Genomic DNA, 17,752 nt, shown 5'->3' with positions numbered 1-17,752 from the left:
GTGGTACAGTTAAACAAGCAGATGGCTTCAGAGTACACAGCTACTCAATCAGAATTAATTTACAAATGACTGGAGTAATACTTCATACACTTTTTCAACACTTTAATACATCTTGTGAACATACAATCCAGGCCAATTCATGCTGATTTTTTGAAGCTCAGAAAGCTCAAAAAATAAGCTATCAGAGTACTTTCCAATTCTGTTTATACTCCCTACTTCCCTGTCTGCTCACAACCTTGGCACTTATCATTTTTGTGTCTAGATTATTTCCCTTTTTTTTGGCAGGGATGAGTAAGGAATGGTCCCTGAGCACAGGTAATTAAAAGATGTATTTCCATTTCTTTATTCTGTTAACAGCAAGCTCTATGACATAAGTCAGAAAGATGCTTCCCCCTTCTCCCAACACTTTTTCTAGACTATTATCCTTCCTGTCTCCTAGTCATTAGTTTCTTCTCATTTCCATTTTTCCCTAGCTGAATGTAATAATTTAATGTATCAAAGGTGTCACAAACTAATGCCTCCATCAGTGTGATACTTTCAATTCACTTCTGTGCAATTCTGCACAATCAAGGACAAAGGAGTTTGCACAGGAGTCTTGTGCAGCCCTAAAGCCCTAAAGCCTGTGTAGCTGAGGGCAGAGACTCAGGTTGCCACAACCTGAGGCCATTGTGCCACCTCACTCAACTCTGTGTGTACCAGATGGAACCCTGAGCTCAGCACCTCACTGCAGCTCCACAAGGACTCCATGTTTCCAGGCCCAGCTCCATTCCTATACCCTGCCCAGCCCCAACCTGCCCTCACCAGGAGGACCATTTCCAAAAGATATCTTTCATACCAAGTAGCTCCTAAGAAAGCAATCTTGATTATCAAAGTAATCCAAAGCCATTTCCAAGAAGCGTTAAGAAGCTTGGCTTTGTTCCAGGGGACTGGGGGGAGGATTAACACTAGCTTCAAGTGCTGAACAATAAAACCAGATACATTTCTTTGTGGTGCAAAAGGAGCCTTGAGCTCTATCACGATGACAAAGTTAGAGACACACATCAGGAGTTTTCCAGTGGAACAAATGGTGAAGAGGAAAAACATAGAAAAAGGTAGTTACATACACATTCTCAATAAATCCAGGCCAGAATAAAGGAAGGTTTAAGCACAAGGAGGAGGTTATTTGGTTTCTTTCAACATCTAGGTCTGTATTTCTTTTTTTCATATTGACGCCAGATTCATTACAGTTATACTGCTAAAATGAATCCCCACCCTGCATGACCTTACATAAAGAATTTTGGTCTCATTTCTTTCAAGTTCCTAGTAAAAAACTGTCCATAGCCAAAGCAAACAGGTAAGACACCACATGCACAAGTGCCTTCAAATACCCAGCATCCAAAACTCCAGGTTTAGATTGTGGCTGGAGGAGATGCAGCATACACAATGCTCTTATCCTTCCCCTTCTCCTCACAGGTTAAGTACTTGGCATGGGAAAGACCACACTAGAAGAGAGGGCTTCCACTGATTAAACTGCATCTCTGCAGAACTGCTGGTGTACTGGGAAAAAGATACTTCAATGACATTTGGTGGGCTTGAGCACTACAGTGACAGAGAGACATTTTAGAGCTGTGCCCAAGAATAAAAGTACTGCATGAGAAGGATGCTGCACATGGTTTGACCTACACCACAGTTTATTTGTAAACATTTGTTACATGTGCCAATAATTTAACTGAACACAGACTTTGTACAATTCAATGTGTAATATTAACAATGTCACACTAGAGGAGCACAACTGTATTCAGTTACAGTTGTACTTAAAACTTCCAAAATACAAACCATTTGAAACACTGAAGAAAGTAAGAGAAAATTTGAGAACAATGAAGGAAAAGAAAAAAGTGCAATAAGTCATGATCAAAAAAACTGAAAACAAATGTAACACACTTCTTAGCTGGCTCCTGAACATCTTCAGGTATATCCATCTAGCTTCAGTACTACTTGGGTTGTGCCAGAGCATGAAGCCAAGCTGTCTTCTGCAAGTTAAAAATCTTGCTGAAACAGAAACTTAAAACAGCTTCACAATATGTAATGCACGTGATTTTCCCCACAGTCAATAAAACTACCTGAAGAAATTGATTTGTCTTTATTTGCAAAACAATATAAAATAGATTCTTTTGGTATGAAGATCTTTGAGACCTGTTGGGTGTTTACACTGTATTTAAAACAAAAGTCACATAGTTTGAAGCCTGTTGACCATCTCAAGCACTGGTGCTGTACTAGTGTCAGGAATTTCAATAGACTTCTTTGGTTGCAATTTATTCAGTAAACATCAGATATGCAGATTTGAATATTTAAGCTCCTAAACTAGTGTTGAAGCCCCTAAATTAGGGTGGCTTGAGTTCTAAGAAACTGCAACACATCTGGAATTCTCACCATTAACTGTAAGATTTATGGGTATTAACCAACTCTGAGGAACAGGCTACTTTTGTTTAGAAACTTTACTTTAGACAACCTAATAACAAAGGATATCCTTCACTCAGCAACACTGAAGAATATGCAGTGAGAACAGTAAGTTTTCATCTATTTTCAAACTTTTATACAACTTGCACTATCATCACTTTACATACTAGTATGGATAGTGCATGGCAAAATTCAATACAACATAGCAAACTAGCTCACCTACTGCAGCTCACAGTAGCACTTAAAGTAACATCTATAGCCCTGAAAGTGTAAGCCATCACCTCCTACTAAGTTCCTCCACAGTGCCAGGTACTGGCCTAATCTCCACATAACAGTTCTCACAGTAAAGGTTTTCTCAGCTATTTCTAGCAGATTGACATCCAATTCCTCTTCAATTTACTTTGGAGGAAATAAGGCAACTTAAAAACTGCTATGGAGAATATGCATGTCCAGTACAAAAAGTCACTGTAGTGTAAATGATCAACTTTATATGGATAATGTAACTGTGACATATGCAGAATGCTACTAAGCTCAGCTGCTGCCGGTAAAATTCCAGAAAAAAACAGATGCAAGAAAGCAGCACTGAGCAAACTGAAGAACTATAGACTTTCAGTTTCTTACAGCACAAGTCCTACTCTTACACTTCACGAATGCACGTGAAGCCAATGAAAAAGAATGGGATCTTCACAGTTGGAAATTAAGTCACTGCTTTATCCTATCATGGTAGATTTGTCCTCTTCAAGCTTTTGACGTGTTTTTTTCATGCAGAACAGGACACAAACCCAAATGTTGCCATTTTTCTCCTTGCTGCTGTTCAGCACCATCTGTGCCACAGATCCTTGAGCTATTACGTGTAGCAGGATAGTAATGACAGGATGATAAAGTCTCACTTTTAGTTATGACTATTTAAAACAAGGCAGTTCTAGTAAAGAAGGGAGCTAGCAGAGAAGTCTTAACACACTGCATCGCTTGTTCTCCTCATGTGCTGAACGGGACAGACATTTTAAAGCTGGCAGTAAGTTGTTAATACCTAATATGAACAAAAGTAAAATCATGCTACATAAAGTCATCCCCTACAAATAAAGCCAGAACATTATTTAGATGAAACAGCTGTTAATTTTTGTCATGATCAACAGCTAATAGTTCAAGGAACACAGATTCACTGAAGTTTCTGTCTTCACATCCTCTGCTGTTATCTTCCTTTGCTAATGACTGATGTGAAAAATCAAGACCTCTGTTCTTTCAAACATTAATCAACAGGACAGAATTAGTTATCTACCTTAAATTCAATTTATAACAACAGAAGTTTGCCCACAGGAATCATCACCAGCTTCAAATTACAGCAAAAGACTCCCAGTGGGATCAAATCTCAGACACTCCTGGTTTCACACCAAGAGGAGGATGAATCAATTATCATTAAGAACTCTGCGAACAGAGATAACCACCTCAAATCTTCCACAATTCCATACCTCCACCAAATACTGACGGGGTGGAAGTGAACCACTCATCAGCAGTGGCCTTAGGTCATCAGCAGGACACTGAGTCTGCCCTAACTCAGCCTCCTCCTTCCATTGTACTGATTTGTCAAGGCCCCAGCATTAAGCTGAACTACAGAATTCAACAATCCTTAATGCCCCATATCATCATGATACTTTTATTTAATCAGTTGGTATCACTGAGCTTTCAGAGGAAGAATCAAATCTCTTACCTTTATACAGAAAGATTTTCAGTAATACAGTACAAAACTAAACAGAATTTATGTCTGAGTAACGAACATAGAAAACTACTATTGCAATTTTGTGGTGACAGCATAGAAATTTAACAATCATCAGAAAGCCTAGAAAGGGCATGTTTAGTTATAAAAGAAAGATTGTCTCAAGATAAAAATAGTGCTGACAGCTAAAAAGCTCTCTGTTGCAGCAAGATATGCAGTAATGAGTAACAAGTTCTAGACAGTTTAAGTACTTCCCCAATACTGCAACACAACACATTTTTGTAACACTACTTTTACATGGGTTATGCTGCAGCAGCAGTACACTTCTTAGTGGTTGGCACTAGGAATTAACCGTAATAGGAGAAAGGCATTTAGTGATCAATGCACAAAACCTCTATTTGACTTGTTCCTTAGGTGTGGTTGAAAAAAACTGAGGAAGGGGCCCATCCATTCCATTCAGATAATACACCTTCCTTGAACATGAGATTCTTGGCAGGAAGAGGAACACCCATATCTGCAGAAATCGGCTGCAGAAGTGAACTTGAAGAACCAGCATCATGGAGCTGATCCAGCGTTGAAATACCTTCCTAAAAGCAAAAAGAAGAAAACCGTGTCTTCAAAGCAAAGAATATGACAGATTAATCTAATCTGCAAATACACTTTGAGTTTCTGAAGTGTGTTACTATAATCCAATAAATACCAAATAATTATGAAGTAAAAACAGAATAAACAAAATTAAATAAGCATACAGATGCCTCAGCTGCATCTGTGCATGCATAATTTGCCTTCCAACAAACCTCTAGGGAAAACTGGGACTTAAAACTGAAGACCTAGAAAAAATAAATGAAAATCTCTAAAATCTTCAGGACAGCTATCAGACTGCTATTTATCCTCTACCATGCTAAGATGGATACATGTATTTGGAGGCAATTACTTGACCATATGCTGAAGGTATTATTTCTCAGAAGTTTGGTTTTCTCATATTAAAACTCTCATCAGCACTTTTTTTTTCCCCCTTTCTACAGTCATCAAGTAGAAAAGTGTATCTCAGAGATAACATCTAACACATTAGGACAGGAGTCACTTGAGACAGACAGTTGGTTTCAGGGCTTCAAACCTACTGGGAATCTCCAACATTCTCATCAAGAGACAGTTTCAGGATCACAGCGTCCATAACACTACCTGGTTAAATAACCTGCAAATTCATTATCTTATTGAAAACCCAGAGTTTTAGAGAAAAGTATTGTAAGACAGAGCAGCTAAGCAGATCCCATGTTACACATGCACATGGCTTGCTTCCATGCAGAATTAAGAGCAGGCTGCAGACCTGGCATTCCTCTTTGCTTACTACACAAGATCCCTATTTCCTACCTACACTCTTAAACAATCCTTCCAGAGTATGTCGTTTTATGTATTTATACTCATTGAACACTAAGGTCTAGAGGATCTTAGGACAAGTACAAAAATGAAATCCATGTTAATATATTTTTTTTTTCTAAGGAAACATATTGACTTGAGAGGCAGATAAAATTAGCATCTCCCTGGTTAGCAGTAAATCTCTCCAACATATCCAAGCAGCCACCACATAACCAGCAGAGTAGGCTGTGTTACAGCAGGAGGAGTGAAGGACAACTCTGCTGAGCAAGTGTCCTAAAAAACAATGAAAATAATTACGCACCAGGAGCAACCACAGAGTTGATACAAGTATTAAGTGAGGCTAGAGAAGGGATAGAGAAGTACTTGCTTTGTCCTTCAAGTAGCACTTGAGTGCTTAATACTGGTACCATTTGAAGAAAAGACAAATAAAACAAACCACGTATGTTTCCATACACCCAAGAAAGGCAAGAGGGTAGGAAGGGATGACAGACCATACAGAATGATTAACATCTGGATTATTATTGCTTCTTACCTGGAATGAATGAACAAAATTAAGGACCTGAAGAGACAGCTTTCTACTGGAATGTAGGAGTTTTTGAAGGCTGGAAAAAACAAAAGAAAAGAAGCTATGGTCAAGGAACACAATTTTTCACTAGTAAAGTACCCATGTAGTAACTTGCTCACAAATAACTCCAGTAGTATCTAACATCATGTGACCAAGTTAAAAGCTTTCACACATAAAGCTTGATAATACGGTAATCACTGAAGAGGTGCTTGACTCATCTGCTCGAGTCTAGTCAGGTAAAAGCTATTTTCCACACCATTTATACTAAGTAAAATGAAACTACTGCAATTGAAAAATATTATTTTATGTAAGATACTAATATATTAGACTCATTCTTATATAGGACAGTCTGGTAACATGACTTTTATTAAATATATTAGTGACACACTGTTACAAGCAGGTCAACTACTGTAAGAACCTTAAGCTTATTTTCAAGCACCCTTACTTTTGATTTCCAGAATCATGCCTTAGGGGAAAAAAAAAAGCCACAAAAAATAATCCACAAAAACCCCCAATCCCTCACAAAACAAGAGAAACAAACCCCAAAACCCCATTGTTGAAAGAATAATCTTTCATAAAGAAAAGCTGCAGTAAAAAGCATTAGATAGCTGGATCATAAACTGTGACTAAACTTACCAAGTATGATACCAACAGTAAAGAAAATTTCCATAAGAGCTAAATGCATTTTACATCAAAGCATTACCAGCAAGCTTTCCTCCTCCACTACAGAACAATTAGGAGGAGGAAAAAAAGCCTGTGCTAGGCTAGGAAGGGAAAATGAGTAGGAAGGCACCCAAATTTACTTTTTTGCTGATCTGCTCATAGACAGTTTACAACAAAGAATTAATTTTTGCATTACAGAAACTATAAAAAAAGCCTAATCTTTATCTTACCACAACTAAGGACTACTTGTACTTATCTATGAGCCAAAAAACAACTCCCTTACACATCAGAATTACCTACTCTATAAACATAGCTCAGTTCTGCTTTATAGTCATGTAGTTGTAGGTATCTCTTCTTACAGAAGCTCCAGACATAATACACACTATCTGTTAAAGCTGCAGCCAATAAATTACAGCTCACCTTTCTTTTCTACATAATCCATGACTAGCAATTTTTCTGCAGACTTTCTGATTCAACTCAGAGCTGAAAAGTGGAATGCCAAAGCATAATTCCAGGGGAACCCATTCCAGTTCAGTTGTGGGTACTACAGAAATAAAAACAAGAGATAACTGAAGTGTTAGGGAAAAAAAGGCAAGAAAGCTCATTGGGGGGTCAACAGTCTTAGATCTGGATCCAGTAGACAGTTCATGCTTTTTGAAGACAGGTCATTTACTGAACTGCTCAAATATATAAGGGAATCTGAAGAGGAATTTAGCATTGGACTTGCCCCAGAGAATAATCAATGAATTCAGATCCCTAAAAACAAGGTAAATGTTTAATACAAGCCGTTTGTCATGTTTTTACCTTCAAGGCTTTGCTTGACTGCAGAATCCATTGAGGGTTCTTCTATTACCATCTCAAATGATTCTGTGCTCCCATTTACATCAGATCCTGATGCTAGTTCAGTCTCTCCTAAAGGCAAAGTAATTCTTACATAAACACGAACATGAATGTAAGTTTGGTTGCCTCTGCCCAAGGACTATAAAGCTATAAAACTGGAAGAAGGGATAGAGAGAAACATAGGGCCTGACTCATTTTGGGACTGAAGAGTTATTTAGGGATCCTCAACACTTATGAAAGATTAAGTTCTAGCATATAAAAATGACACAATTTGTTTTCAATATTTAAAAAAGTATTTTTTCCCTTCACTGACTGTTCTAGTTCAGCCATTTATCAATCTCTATTTGGTATTTCTGAGCTAGTCTCAAAGAAGAATTGGGAAGTAAGCCTACTGCCAATAGATTTACACTCAAAATGGGTTCCTATCTGTGTTGGATAGTATTTTGTAGAGTTATAAATCAAAGAATTTAAGCTTACGTTCACCTTTGCTCAAGTAACTGTATGTGAAATTAAGGGGACACAGACAAAAAAGACAATTATTGGTAACAAACCTCTTCCATCAGAAGCATCACTCAGCTTTCTGTTAGCACGTTGACTTGAAGGATTCAACATTGTGACATAGCCACAAAAATGCTGCAAGTCCACTTTGTTTCTCAGTATTTTTAAAGCCGTATGAATGCCCATGTTCACACGAGAGAAGGCTAAGGAGGAAACAAAACATATTCCAGCTTACAAGAGGTCTCCCCCATAACCATGTGGTTCCTCTCTAGGCCAGGTTAAGTTTTTTATTTGGATTTTTCCTGCTTGTAATGCTGCATCTTAGTGATCACATTGTTATATATGGGATAACAACAAGCATGACGTGGTATTTTATAGTACAGTAATAGAGCAAATGAGAAAGAAAAATGCAAACAGAAGACAATCTCTCCCTCCTACATAGAGATATTCAGACAGCAGAAATGGCAAGGTTCAGCTAGGAATCGGGTGTCCAGCTCTTTCAGTGCCAGAGTCTTTTATGGAAAATTCAATGCAAGATATATGCTTCACATCTGAAATTCTGAAGAATTAGAATACAGCATTAGAGCTTAACAACAGATTTTAACACTGAGCTGTTCATGTCAGGACTTGAGAGATTCTAACTTCAGGGTTTCTTCCACTGATACTAAATGAAAAACCAGACATGTCAGAGAGTACAAACATAAAAGTAACAAATTTTGAACCTAGTAAAAACTAAATGAGGAAGTTAATTTTATTTCTAATTGTGCCAGACTTTTCTAAGTGGTAGCTTAAAAAATTTTAGATTTTGTATCTGGAAATTCACACTTTTATGGCAGCTCTCACTTGGAGAGGTTATGGCCTCAACTTTGCAAAGCTTCTGTCCTACTCATCAAGGAGTTTTGGGAAGATGTTAATTCCTGCCTTTCAAAATCAGTTGAGCTAGGCAGACTTTGAAGGCATAGATTTTGCTAGCAAAACTTTTCCTGGGGAAGAAAACTCCTGGTAGTAGGTTCCTGGTGCTAATAATCAAGGTTTGTTCAGTTATGTTCTCACCTAACAGTCAAGAAATGCTCAATGTAATATATGGAAGAATTATTTATGCAGTTAATAAATATGCTAGTTAATAAGTAAGTAGGCACAAAGAAAGATTTAGAGGTATTTGTGGAAGTTACTTCTTTACATCTGTGTTAGGAGGGAAGAGAGGCCAGAAAACAGATTCTAATTAGGTCAGAGAAGATAGAAAGGGAAAGGTGATACCTCTAAGCTCAGAACAGACTTGTCAACCATTTAAAACTTACCATTTTCTCATATGACTCATAAGATCAACAAAATTTGTTTTAAAAGGATTATTGCAACCTTACTGCACAAGGTGATGTGCAATAGATGTGTAATGTAATGTAGAAATTACACAGAAGATGATCAGTTACCTCCCTGTTGCTCAGCTTCATCAAAAGGGAAAGGTATGTGCATTGTTTCTCCCATTCCATGCATGCCATGCCCCTGAACATCAAGAAATTAAATTAGGAACAGAAAAAATACTCATTAGCTTAGCTCAGTCTCACTTGTGCTCCCTTTTAAGGAGTACCAGCCAAGTTGATGAAACAAACAAATGGAGGTATTTATGCATTAAAGGTCTTCCTTAGCAGAAACCACTGAAGTACCCCACCTATCCCCTTAAAATGCATGTGGTAAACACAGTGAGGCTAAGTTTCACTGAAGAGGAGCAATTTTTCTCTCCAATTACTGGCTACAAAAGTATTTTCTAAAGGCTGAGCACTTCTGGAGCAAAAGGGAGCTTCCACCCCTGCATACAGAACATTTTTCAGCAGTCACAGGCTGCTTATAAGTTGGCCTTTGAGACTGTGCAATTTTATGTTTGTAACAATATTAAAACATCTGTTTATTTAAATGATTAATTCAAAGACTATTTCAGCTGAACCAAAGAAATTGTCGAGGAAGCCATTTTACTTCTCCCAAATAGAAAAGTTCAACCTATTCTGCTGTTTATGATAAACAGCATGTTTTGTTCATACTTTACTGTAAGAGCTAAATACCAAGCAGTCTGAAAAGGCGCATTTCTTCAGTAACAGTTCATAATACCGGTTGGTTACCTTGTGTCACTGTAAAAAGCTTGTGGGCCCCTTGCTTTCATTCCAGTTTACTATCTCCCCTACTTTAGCTACCAAAACTTGTTATGCTTGCCCACAAAACAGTAACACATACATAATGTGAATTCTGTCCAAAACCCGTGTCTTGACCGCCACTGAATCACAGCAGCACTGCCCACAGAAGTTAAACAAATTTTTCAGCTCTTGGCAAAAGTGCAGCTCTTCTACATTGTTAATAGCCTCTACCATGTAACAGCTTAACTCAAAAAATTATGCAGGTTTTCATCATTTATACAGAGCACTCTGTACCTGAATTAGAACAGCAGAATGTGTTAAAGCATCATTCAACATTGTGAGCACATTTGAAGTAGGAACTACTCCTGGGTCATGACCCCAAGATGTTATTAGTAAGCGATCATAACCCTGGAAGAGAGAAATTCAAAGTGTTTATTGTAGTAATGAATTATCTAAGCACATTAAGTGAAATACAAGAGTTAAGCATTAGTATATTGTTACAACTAGGAAGTTACCATAGGTAACTACAGCTCTACAGTGTTGTACTTGGAACCAAGGATCACTCATGTTTGTACTCCTGGTAAAGACAGAAGTTTGCCAACCTCAAAGTTAAGATGCTATTCTGGACAGGAAGTATCTGCCACCAAGTCCTGTAGAGCTACGTGGCCATTGCAGCAGCCTTCTAGCAAACCGGAGATGAATATAATCCCACATAAATTTCAAGGAAAATATAAGATGGATAAACTAACACTCCCAGCAATGAACAAAGATAAATCAACCCCCAAAACACCTATCAAGGGCAGGGTGGGAAACAGGAAGACAAAACCACTAATTAATTTCCTAGTGTCTCAGTTTTCAAGATTCAATTCCACTGCATCTCCATAAGATTTCTAGAAACCTCTTGACAGTTCCCTAAGAAAATGACATTACAAAACAGCAGCAGGAGAGAGCACTCATATTCCCACAGAGGAAAAAAGTCCAGACTGGGAGATCATTTAGTTCAAGAAAATCTGTCCTATCAGCACATTGAGATTCATGCAATATTGAAGTTTTCCAAGGCTACCACACTGAATGCTTTTTTACTAATAAAAGTGCACAATCCATACATGTACTGGTGGTTTAAACTAATGACAGACTAGGGTTTGAAGCAAAGTCATCACCAATATCCTTACAAAATGCCTTCTGCTCTAGAAGACTTGATTCACTTAATCCTATATGATCTTACAGTAAATCTTAGAAATGGAGGTATGTACAAAATTTTTGAAATCATAAAGGGAAGGGACACATGAAAGGTTTGAGGAATGGAATCTACAAATCCTAGTGCTAGAGAGGACTGCTGATGTAGGTACACCAAAGAATGCAGTCCCTCTCTGAATGTCTCAATACCTTTCTAATATATTTAGCTCCTCAAGAATCTACAAGATGAAAAAAATGAGATGAAAACTGTAGAGGCCTCTCTGCAATTATAAACTTGAACAATACTATTTTGTAAATTCCACTGTAAGCAGCAAAACCCAAACACTGCTAAATGCCCATGGCATTTCAAATCAAAGTCAACGGATGCAAAGATTTTCTGGTTTGGGCAAGTTTAGAAGTTGTCATGGCCAGTTCCACCTACATTTGTCTACTATACAGAATATCCAGCAGTGTTCCTTTGTGGTACATTTGTCTTTATTAGCATCTCAGAGACAGAATGGCAGAAGGCAGCATCTGAAATTTTTCAGGCAGAAGTTGATCACCTGTGCTGTTTTCTGGGACTCCTTGCCAAAGCACTGTATGGACACTAAAAAGTTAGGTGGATTCAAGGCTGGAAGGAATTGAGGAAATCAGCTCATCAGTGCAGAGCCAAGAATTTGAGTCACAATCTCTGTGTACAGAGAATCACATGCAGCTCAGGGAGTTCCGAACCAGAACATGCAGGAGAGTGGAAAGGTCTTACAAGGAAGTATTACTTAATGTGCTGCTACTCCCTGCTTCCAGACACTGCTACAAGCCAGCCTATGGGGCCAGGAAGACCTTTTTTCCAACCTAATGCAACTTCTATTAAATTATTCCGTCACTTAAATTGCAGGGAGAATTACAGCCAATAACTCCAAAGTCTCCAGCATAGATTTGGACAAACTGGAAGTGATCATGATAGCTATCTTCTAAACAGGCAGAATTATGTGTAGAAGTGACGTTTCTTGCACAATACTAAAAAAAAAGCACAATATACTAGGTCTCCATCTTTTCACACTGCTCTTCTACATCTCTGTAGCACTCTCTGTGGATGGGCTAACAAACCTCAATTCTTAAGACTGCATACCACATTTTACACCAGACTTGAAAGGGCTGGCATTAAATATACTGGAGTCTCATTCTGACAGAGACATATATAGCATTCCTTTTTCACAACCTTGAAAGAAAACAAACCAAGATGCTACATAAAACTAGCTTCTAGAAAAGGAACATCATCTACAATGAATTGTACCTCTGACTTCAACTGTAATCGCTTTGAAACACTTGGAGAAGGAAGGGAGAATAAATCCATGCGCAGACTACCTGAAAAACATCTGGAAGTTTTCGAAGACGTGTTCCTTTAGAGAGCAACAGGGAGGGTGGTCCTTGTCCAGTTATATGGTATATATACAGTTTGAACCAAACTGAACTGACTTCTGGTATTGCAGGCCCAATATGCTGAAGAGAGATTATTCAAGAAATTAGAAATAACTTCATATTGCAACCATCATACATACAGATTTAATTTAAGAAGCAACAGTTTTAAAGAAATAGAAATCCAGTTTTTCAGCACTGAAGTACAAATGTATTACTCTCTACTGACTATATTCTAGGTACTTAGTCCAGTGATACAAGACTCTTCACAGAAAGGTGACAGTATTTTCTATTAATCCAAATTCAAGAACTAAAATGTCTGTCACTGACACTAATTTGAACAGAAAAACTGTTAATAAGTTAAACAAACTTAATTTACTAAATATTCACGTTTCCTCAACTTAACATTTTTTATTAGATTAATTACAGTGATATTCTACACGCTAATAATTTTGTCACTTTAAAAGGGACATCTAACAAATGTATCCAAAAAAGCTATTAGGAAGGGGGAGGGAGGGACAAATCCCTCAGCATTTTTTCACCTGGGGTGTACAGCTGCTAATAGGTCGAATTTCATTGGTGAGCGGTGCCATGGAAACCAGCAGAGTGTAATTTTTGTTGAGAACTCTGCTGCAGGTAGCTGGATCCAAACCGAGCAAACTCTCACATCGTAACAAGTCCAAGGGGAACCCTATGTTCAAAATACAAGGTTCTTAAATTATCACTTAAAATGGAACATACAAACACAAACCATGATTTTAGATTTTCCATTCTCTGCTAAGCCATTAGGGCAGTATTTTCCACAATGAAGTTTTAAACAATTGGGGTGAATTTTAATAAATCGGCACAAAATTTTAGCAATTCTAGGCATACAGGGTTGTCTGAGACTGAACTAGCTCCTCACCAACTAACTGAACCCAGGAAATAAACACAGAGGTACTGAGGAAGTTACCTAAGTTAAAAAAAAAAAACACCACTAAAAAATTATCCCCATTAGAGGAATACATTCATTTTCATGGCTTGAAAAATATTTCTTTGACAGAACAGCTGTGAATTACTCCTCTGAAAAAACTACTCCTCTATATGGCTTTCAGAAGCATGTGATTTGAAACAGTCTCTTTCTCAAGTTCAGCTTGTCTTGCCTTTATTACGCTTTAATCTCTTGCTCTGGATCTTAAGTGCAAGCCTTGTTAACCAAATCCGTCATTCAACAAGCAAACCCAGTAACACAGTCTCAAAGGATGATGAAAAATATTTCAAAATATTTTTAAGCAAGTAGGATACTGACTGCTTTCTACAAAAGCAGCAAGGGCAGAAAGCTGAGTCTATGGCAGATAAGTAAACCAACTAAGAAGGATTTCTGAAAGTGCTCACAGTACCATTATTTGGCTGATCAGGCTGCACAGCTTGTGACCCCAGGTCTTTGTTATGCCGCAGAAACAGGATCGTGTTTCTTAGTGTGAGGGCGTGATCAAAGTATCGTTGTGCTTCCCCTTCCCCTGTGCTTTGAACCTAAACAAGAAACAAAATAAATGCATAAAGTGGCAGGTTGTTTACATAAGCATTAATTGCACCAAAGGAAAGATGAACAAATTAGAATTCTAAAGCTTTGTAATTGAGTAATAACCCTGCAGCTTATATCCAAAGGTGATCTACAGCAACTATTAAATGAAAAGCAGGTCTTGGCCATGCTAGTGGAACAGTCAAAAAGTACACAAAGACAATATCTATATATCAGAACCATGATTCAGTCTTTAGGTAAAAGGATTGAAGTGTCCAGTCATCCTGACTGGTATGAAATGATACAGCAATTGACAGCACTGCTCCTACATAATTCTACAGTTGTCCTTCTAGATTTATCTTTGAAGGTGGAGTTGGACCCTTTAACACTTCAAGTGCTGAAAAAGCATTTTGCCCAACATGTAACAACTTACCTTTTCCAGCTCCACCAAGAAGCTGTCAAGACTCTCATCTGACAGTTTCCCAACTTCAAACATTGTGACTGCATGACTTTTCAAGTTCTGGAACAACAGAACAAAACTGTCTTCTTTGAGAAGAGAATGGACAAGTAAAAGTTATATTAAGCAAACTACTTAAAAATAATAGAGATTTTTTTAATATTTATTTTTTAAATAAAGCTGTATTATATTGATGTCAGAGTAATTTAAAGCTCTACATATTTATTCTTGGCATAATATATCAAACAATTTGGACATACCGGTGAGAGATTCCCCATCATTAGAAAGGCTGTAAGGGTAGAATCAAACAGGAAGGCAATGCGCTTTGTGTGTCCACTGGACAGGTTCAGGCTGTTCACGCTGGCTGTTTCAGCTAATAGAAAACAAAAAGGAAGTAGATGATCACACCTGTTTCATTTAAAAACAGTATCATCAAGTTTAATTAAATCTAATAACAAAGAAAAAAATACATTAGTTATCACTATACCAAGTAAAACAAAATTCCCTCCTTACTATTAAACTACTGATTAACTTAATTCAGAAGCTGGTATCTTTGCATCAATTTATATCCACTATACAGATCAGTCTCATCTTCAGAAAAAAGCTATTTAGCTAAAGACTCTTAAACCAAGAAGTAGATACCACCTCCCCCACTGAATAGTCCATATGACAAAAGGATCTATATAGTCTGTGTTTAACTTATTTCTACACCTCTTTACAGCCTATGCCACTCTATAAACATAAAAATAATTTATCCTAATGTATTAAAATTTACTATTAGTGCTAACCTGGATCATCTTGACTGTTGGTATCTGTATCTGTGGCTGATGACCCAGCTTCCTGTATAGGACTTCTGTTTTCCCCACTGTCCCAGGAAAGCAGCATCTTCTGAGGATCCAAAGTACTCCTATCAATGTGAATTAAAATCCACATCTATTGGTCACTGCAGCACCAGAGAAGTATCTCTGCCTTCCAGTGCTAGTAGTCCATGCACAGGCATACCTAACACATGCCTTTCAATATGTCTAAGCCCTAAATCAGCCAAGCTTAATAACCCTCAGGGTCCTGCTTTAGCTTCAGCAGAAAGGTTTATTGGGGGGTTGAAAATATCAGATTGTGAAAAGACCTGAAAAATCAAACCACCATAATTGAAGAATCCAATGGAAAAAATCTAATCCACTTTGTTCTCACAGTCTGAAGAAGCATTAAAGAAAACAGGCATAGCAGTAAATTTTAAATGGCTTAGCAGATATTGAACTAAAAGCACCTGACAATTCTTAACTAATCCAATTTGGCATTTCAGCTTGGAGAACTCTTTGTTGACTGGTATTATCTGCCCTTCCCTGGGAGTGATATCGATGCACAGGTATGTGAGAATGTCACTGACAGAATTGCAATGGTTCCTTACACCAAACAAGCGATCTTTATGCACATATTCACTGCCAGCAGTGCCAAGAGCCACAGCCTCTCTAATAGCACACTGACAGCTGTTATTTCTAGCCCCAGGAGTGTAAAACAAATGCATATTCATCTGCTGAAAAAGTGAGCAACTAGGTACCCAAAGGTGAAAAAGCCAGCACTAAGTAACAGCACCAAATGGAGTACTCTGAATTTACAGTCTGAATTACCATTCCTCATCCTCAGATTAACATGCGGATCAAGCATTCTTGTCATTATACGCATTAGAAAGCCAAATGAGATTTGTTATTGCAGAAGTCAAAGAAAGCAACCAATAGCTTTAAAATCAGATGTTGGTTCTAAGTTTTCCCTTCAATGAGAAAAATAAGCCTAAGAAAGAGTAAAGACACTTACTTCAGTCTGTTTACTGAAGGAACATTCTTCCATGATGGATGAAGATTATCCAGGTTTATTACTTGGCCTTTCTTATGAGCAAAGCCTAACCGACAATACATGGACACAGCATTCTGCAGGAACATACATACAGAGTAAGGAACTGCTGTATGAAACCAAGGTTGCAAGACAGTGAACTTTCTGTATCCAGTTAAACAAATGCATTGCATACACATACCTTTACTAAAGATAAGTCAATCTCTAACACATTTGCCAGCTAATAAAAAAAAAAAAAAGATGAGATGAGTCAGCAATACAGTATTAACAGGGCACGTAATTCACTTTTTGGTGGGCTTTGGCACCTTTTTGTTGGTCTTACATCTAAACCCAGCCTGTACTATTAGAAGAAATTTTGTCTGCATCAAATACGATGAAAAAAGAGCACAAAACCTCATAATTGTCCCACTTGAAAGCATGCAAAAGAAATATGAGGCTATCTTCAACTTTGTAATTTCTAGGCTAACCATGTATGTATCATTCTAGGTTAGTCACGTATGTCACAAGACACACGAAGAGAGAAACAAATCCTGGATACATTTAATGGGTAGTTTTCAGATATTTATTCACCAAGTTTTGAGAAGACCTTATGAAAACATATTTCTCATACTCAAACTATGCTTACGCAAAAGCTACATTCCTACTTTAAGCCAACACCCTGTGTGCTTTCACTGCCAAAGAAAAAAATTACTTGAACTTTTTTATTTCACATTAGCAAAACAGACTTTGTTCCAGTTCTAACTCATACAAAAGCCTACTTTAGCCACCTCTGTGTAAATTCATTCCAGCTAATGGAATTGTTTCACTGAACTGAAGGTATTCCTTCAAGCTTATAAAAGCTACAGGTTGGATCTTAAGCCTGGCAATACGTCGAAACAAAATCACTGTATATCAATCAGAATCCTTAAGTGTTTTTAGCAGTGTGCTTTGGGCCATTTTCAAGTATTTCTATCGCCCTGACACAGGGTAAGTTTTACTTACCTCTGCCACATTAGTATGTTCATCTATTGAAACAAATATCTTGTACAGGAGTGTTTCAAAGTAATCACCTTGCACTCTGTTCATCACAAAACCTTCCAGTGGTGGCACTGAAATAAGAATCACTTTCAAAATTACAATTTGGTAACTTATTTATTGA

The 17,752-nt window shown here is 37.6% G+C and overlaps 1 protein-coding gene across 1 annotated transcript in view; it reads right to left on the bottom strand.

Annotated features, from left to right (window-relative positions):
• Positions 1 to 1,649: 1,649 nt before the first annotated feature.
• The window catches only part of FAM91A1 (family with sequence similarity 91 member A1), a 28,109-nt gene continuing 12,006 nt past the window's right edge, over positions 1,650 to 17,752 (bottom strand). The window contains 17 exon segments of the mRNA XM_039548963.1: positions 1,650 to 4,575; positions 4,577 to 4,737; positions 6,060 to 6,129; positions 7,176 to 7,299; positions 7,560 to 7,667; positions 8,147 to 8,296; positions 9,521 to 9,593; positions 10,511 to 10,624; positions 12,758 to 12,892; positions 13,351 to 13,499; positions 14,188 to 14,320; positions 14,743 to 14,829; positions 15,027 to 15,139; positions 15,555 to 15,673; positions 16,579 to 16,691; positions 16,796 to 16,834; positions 17,596 to 17,702. Of these exon segments, the coding sequence (XP_039404897.1) occupies positions 4,545 to 4,575; positions 4,577 to 4,737; positions 6,060 to 6,129; positions 7,176 to 7,299; positions 7,560 to 7,667; positions 8,147 to 8,296; positions 9,521 to 9,593; positions 10,511 to 10,624; positions 12,758 to 12,892; positions 13,351 to 13,499; positions 14,188 to 14,320; positions 14,743 to 14,829; positions 15,027 to 15,139; positions 15,555 to 15,673; positions 16,579 to 16,691; positions 16,796 to 16,834; positions 17,596 to 17,702 (1,826 nt within the window). The 3' untranslated portion in view covers positions 1,650 to 4,544.

The sequence above is a fragment of the Corvus cornix genome, chromosome 2, assembly GCF_000738735.6.
Source record: "Corvus cornix cornix isolate S_Up_H32 chromosome 2, ASM73873v5, whole genome shotgun sequence".
In the NCBI taxonomy this organism is placed as follows: Eukaryota; Metazoa; Chordata; class Aves; order Passeriformes; family Corvidae; genus Corvus; species Corvus cornix.
This window is presented reverse-complemented; position numbering and strand designations above follow the sequence as displayed.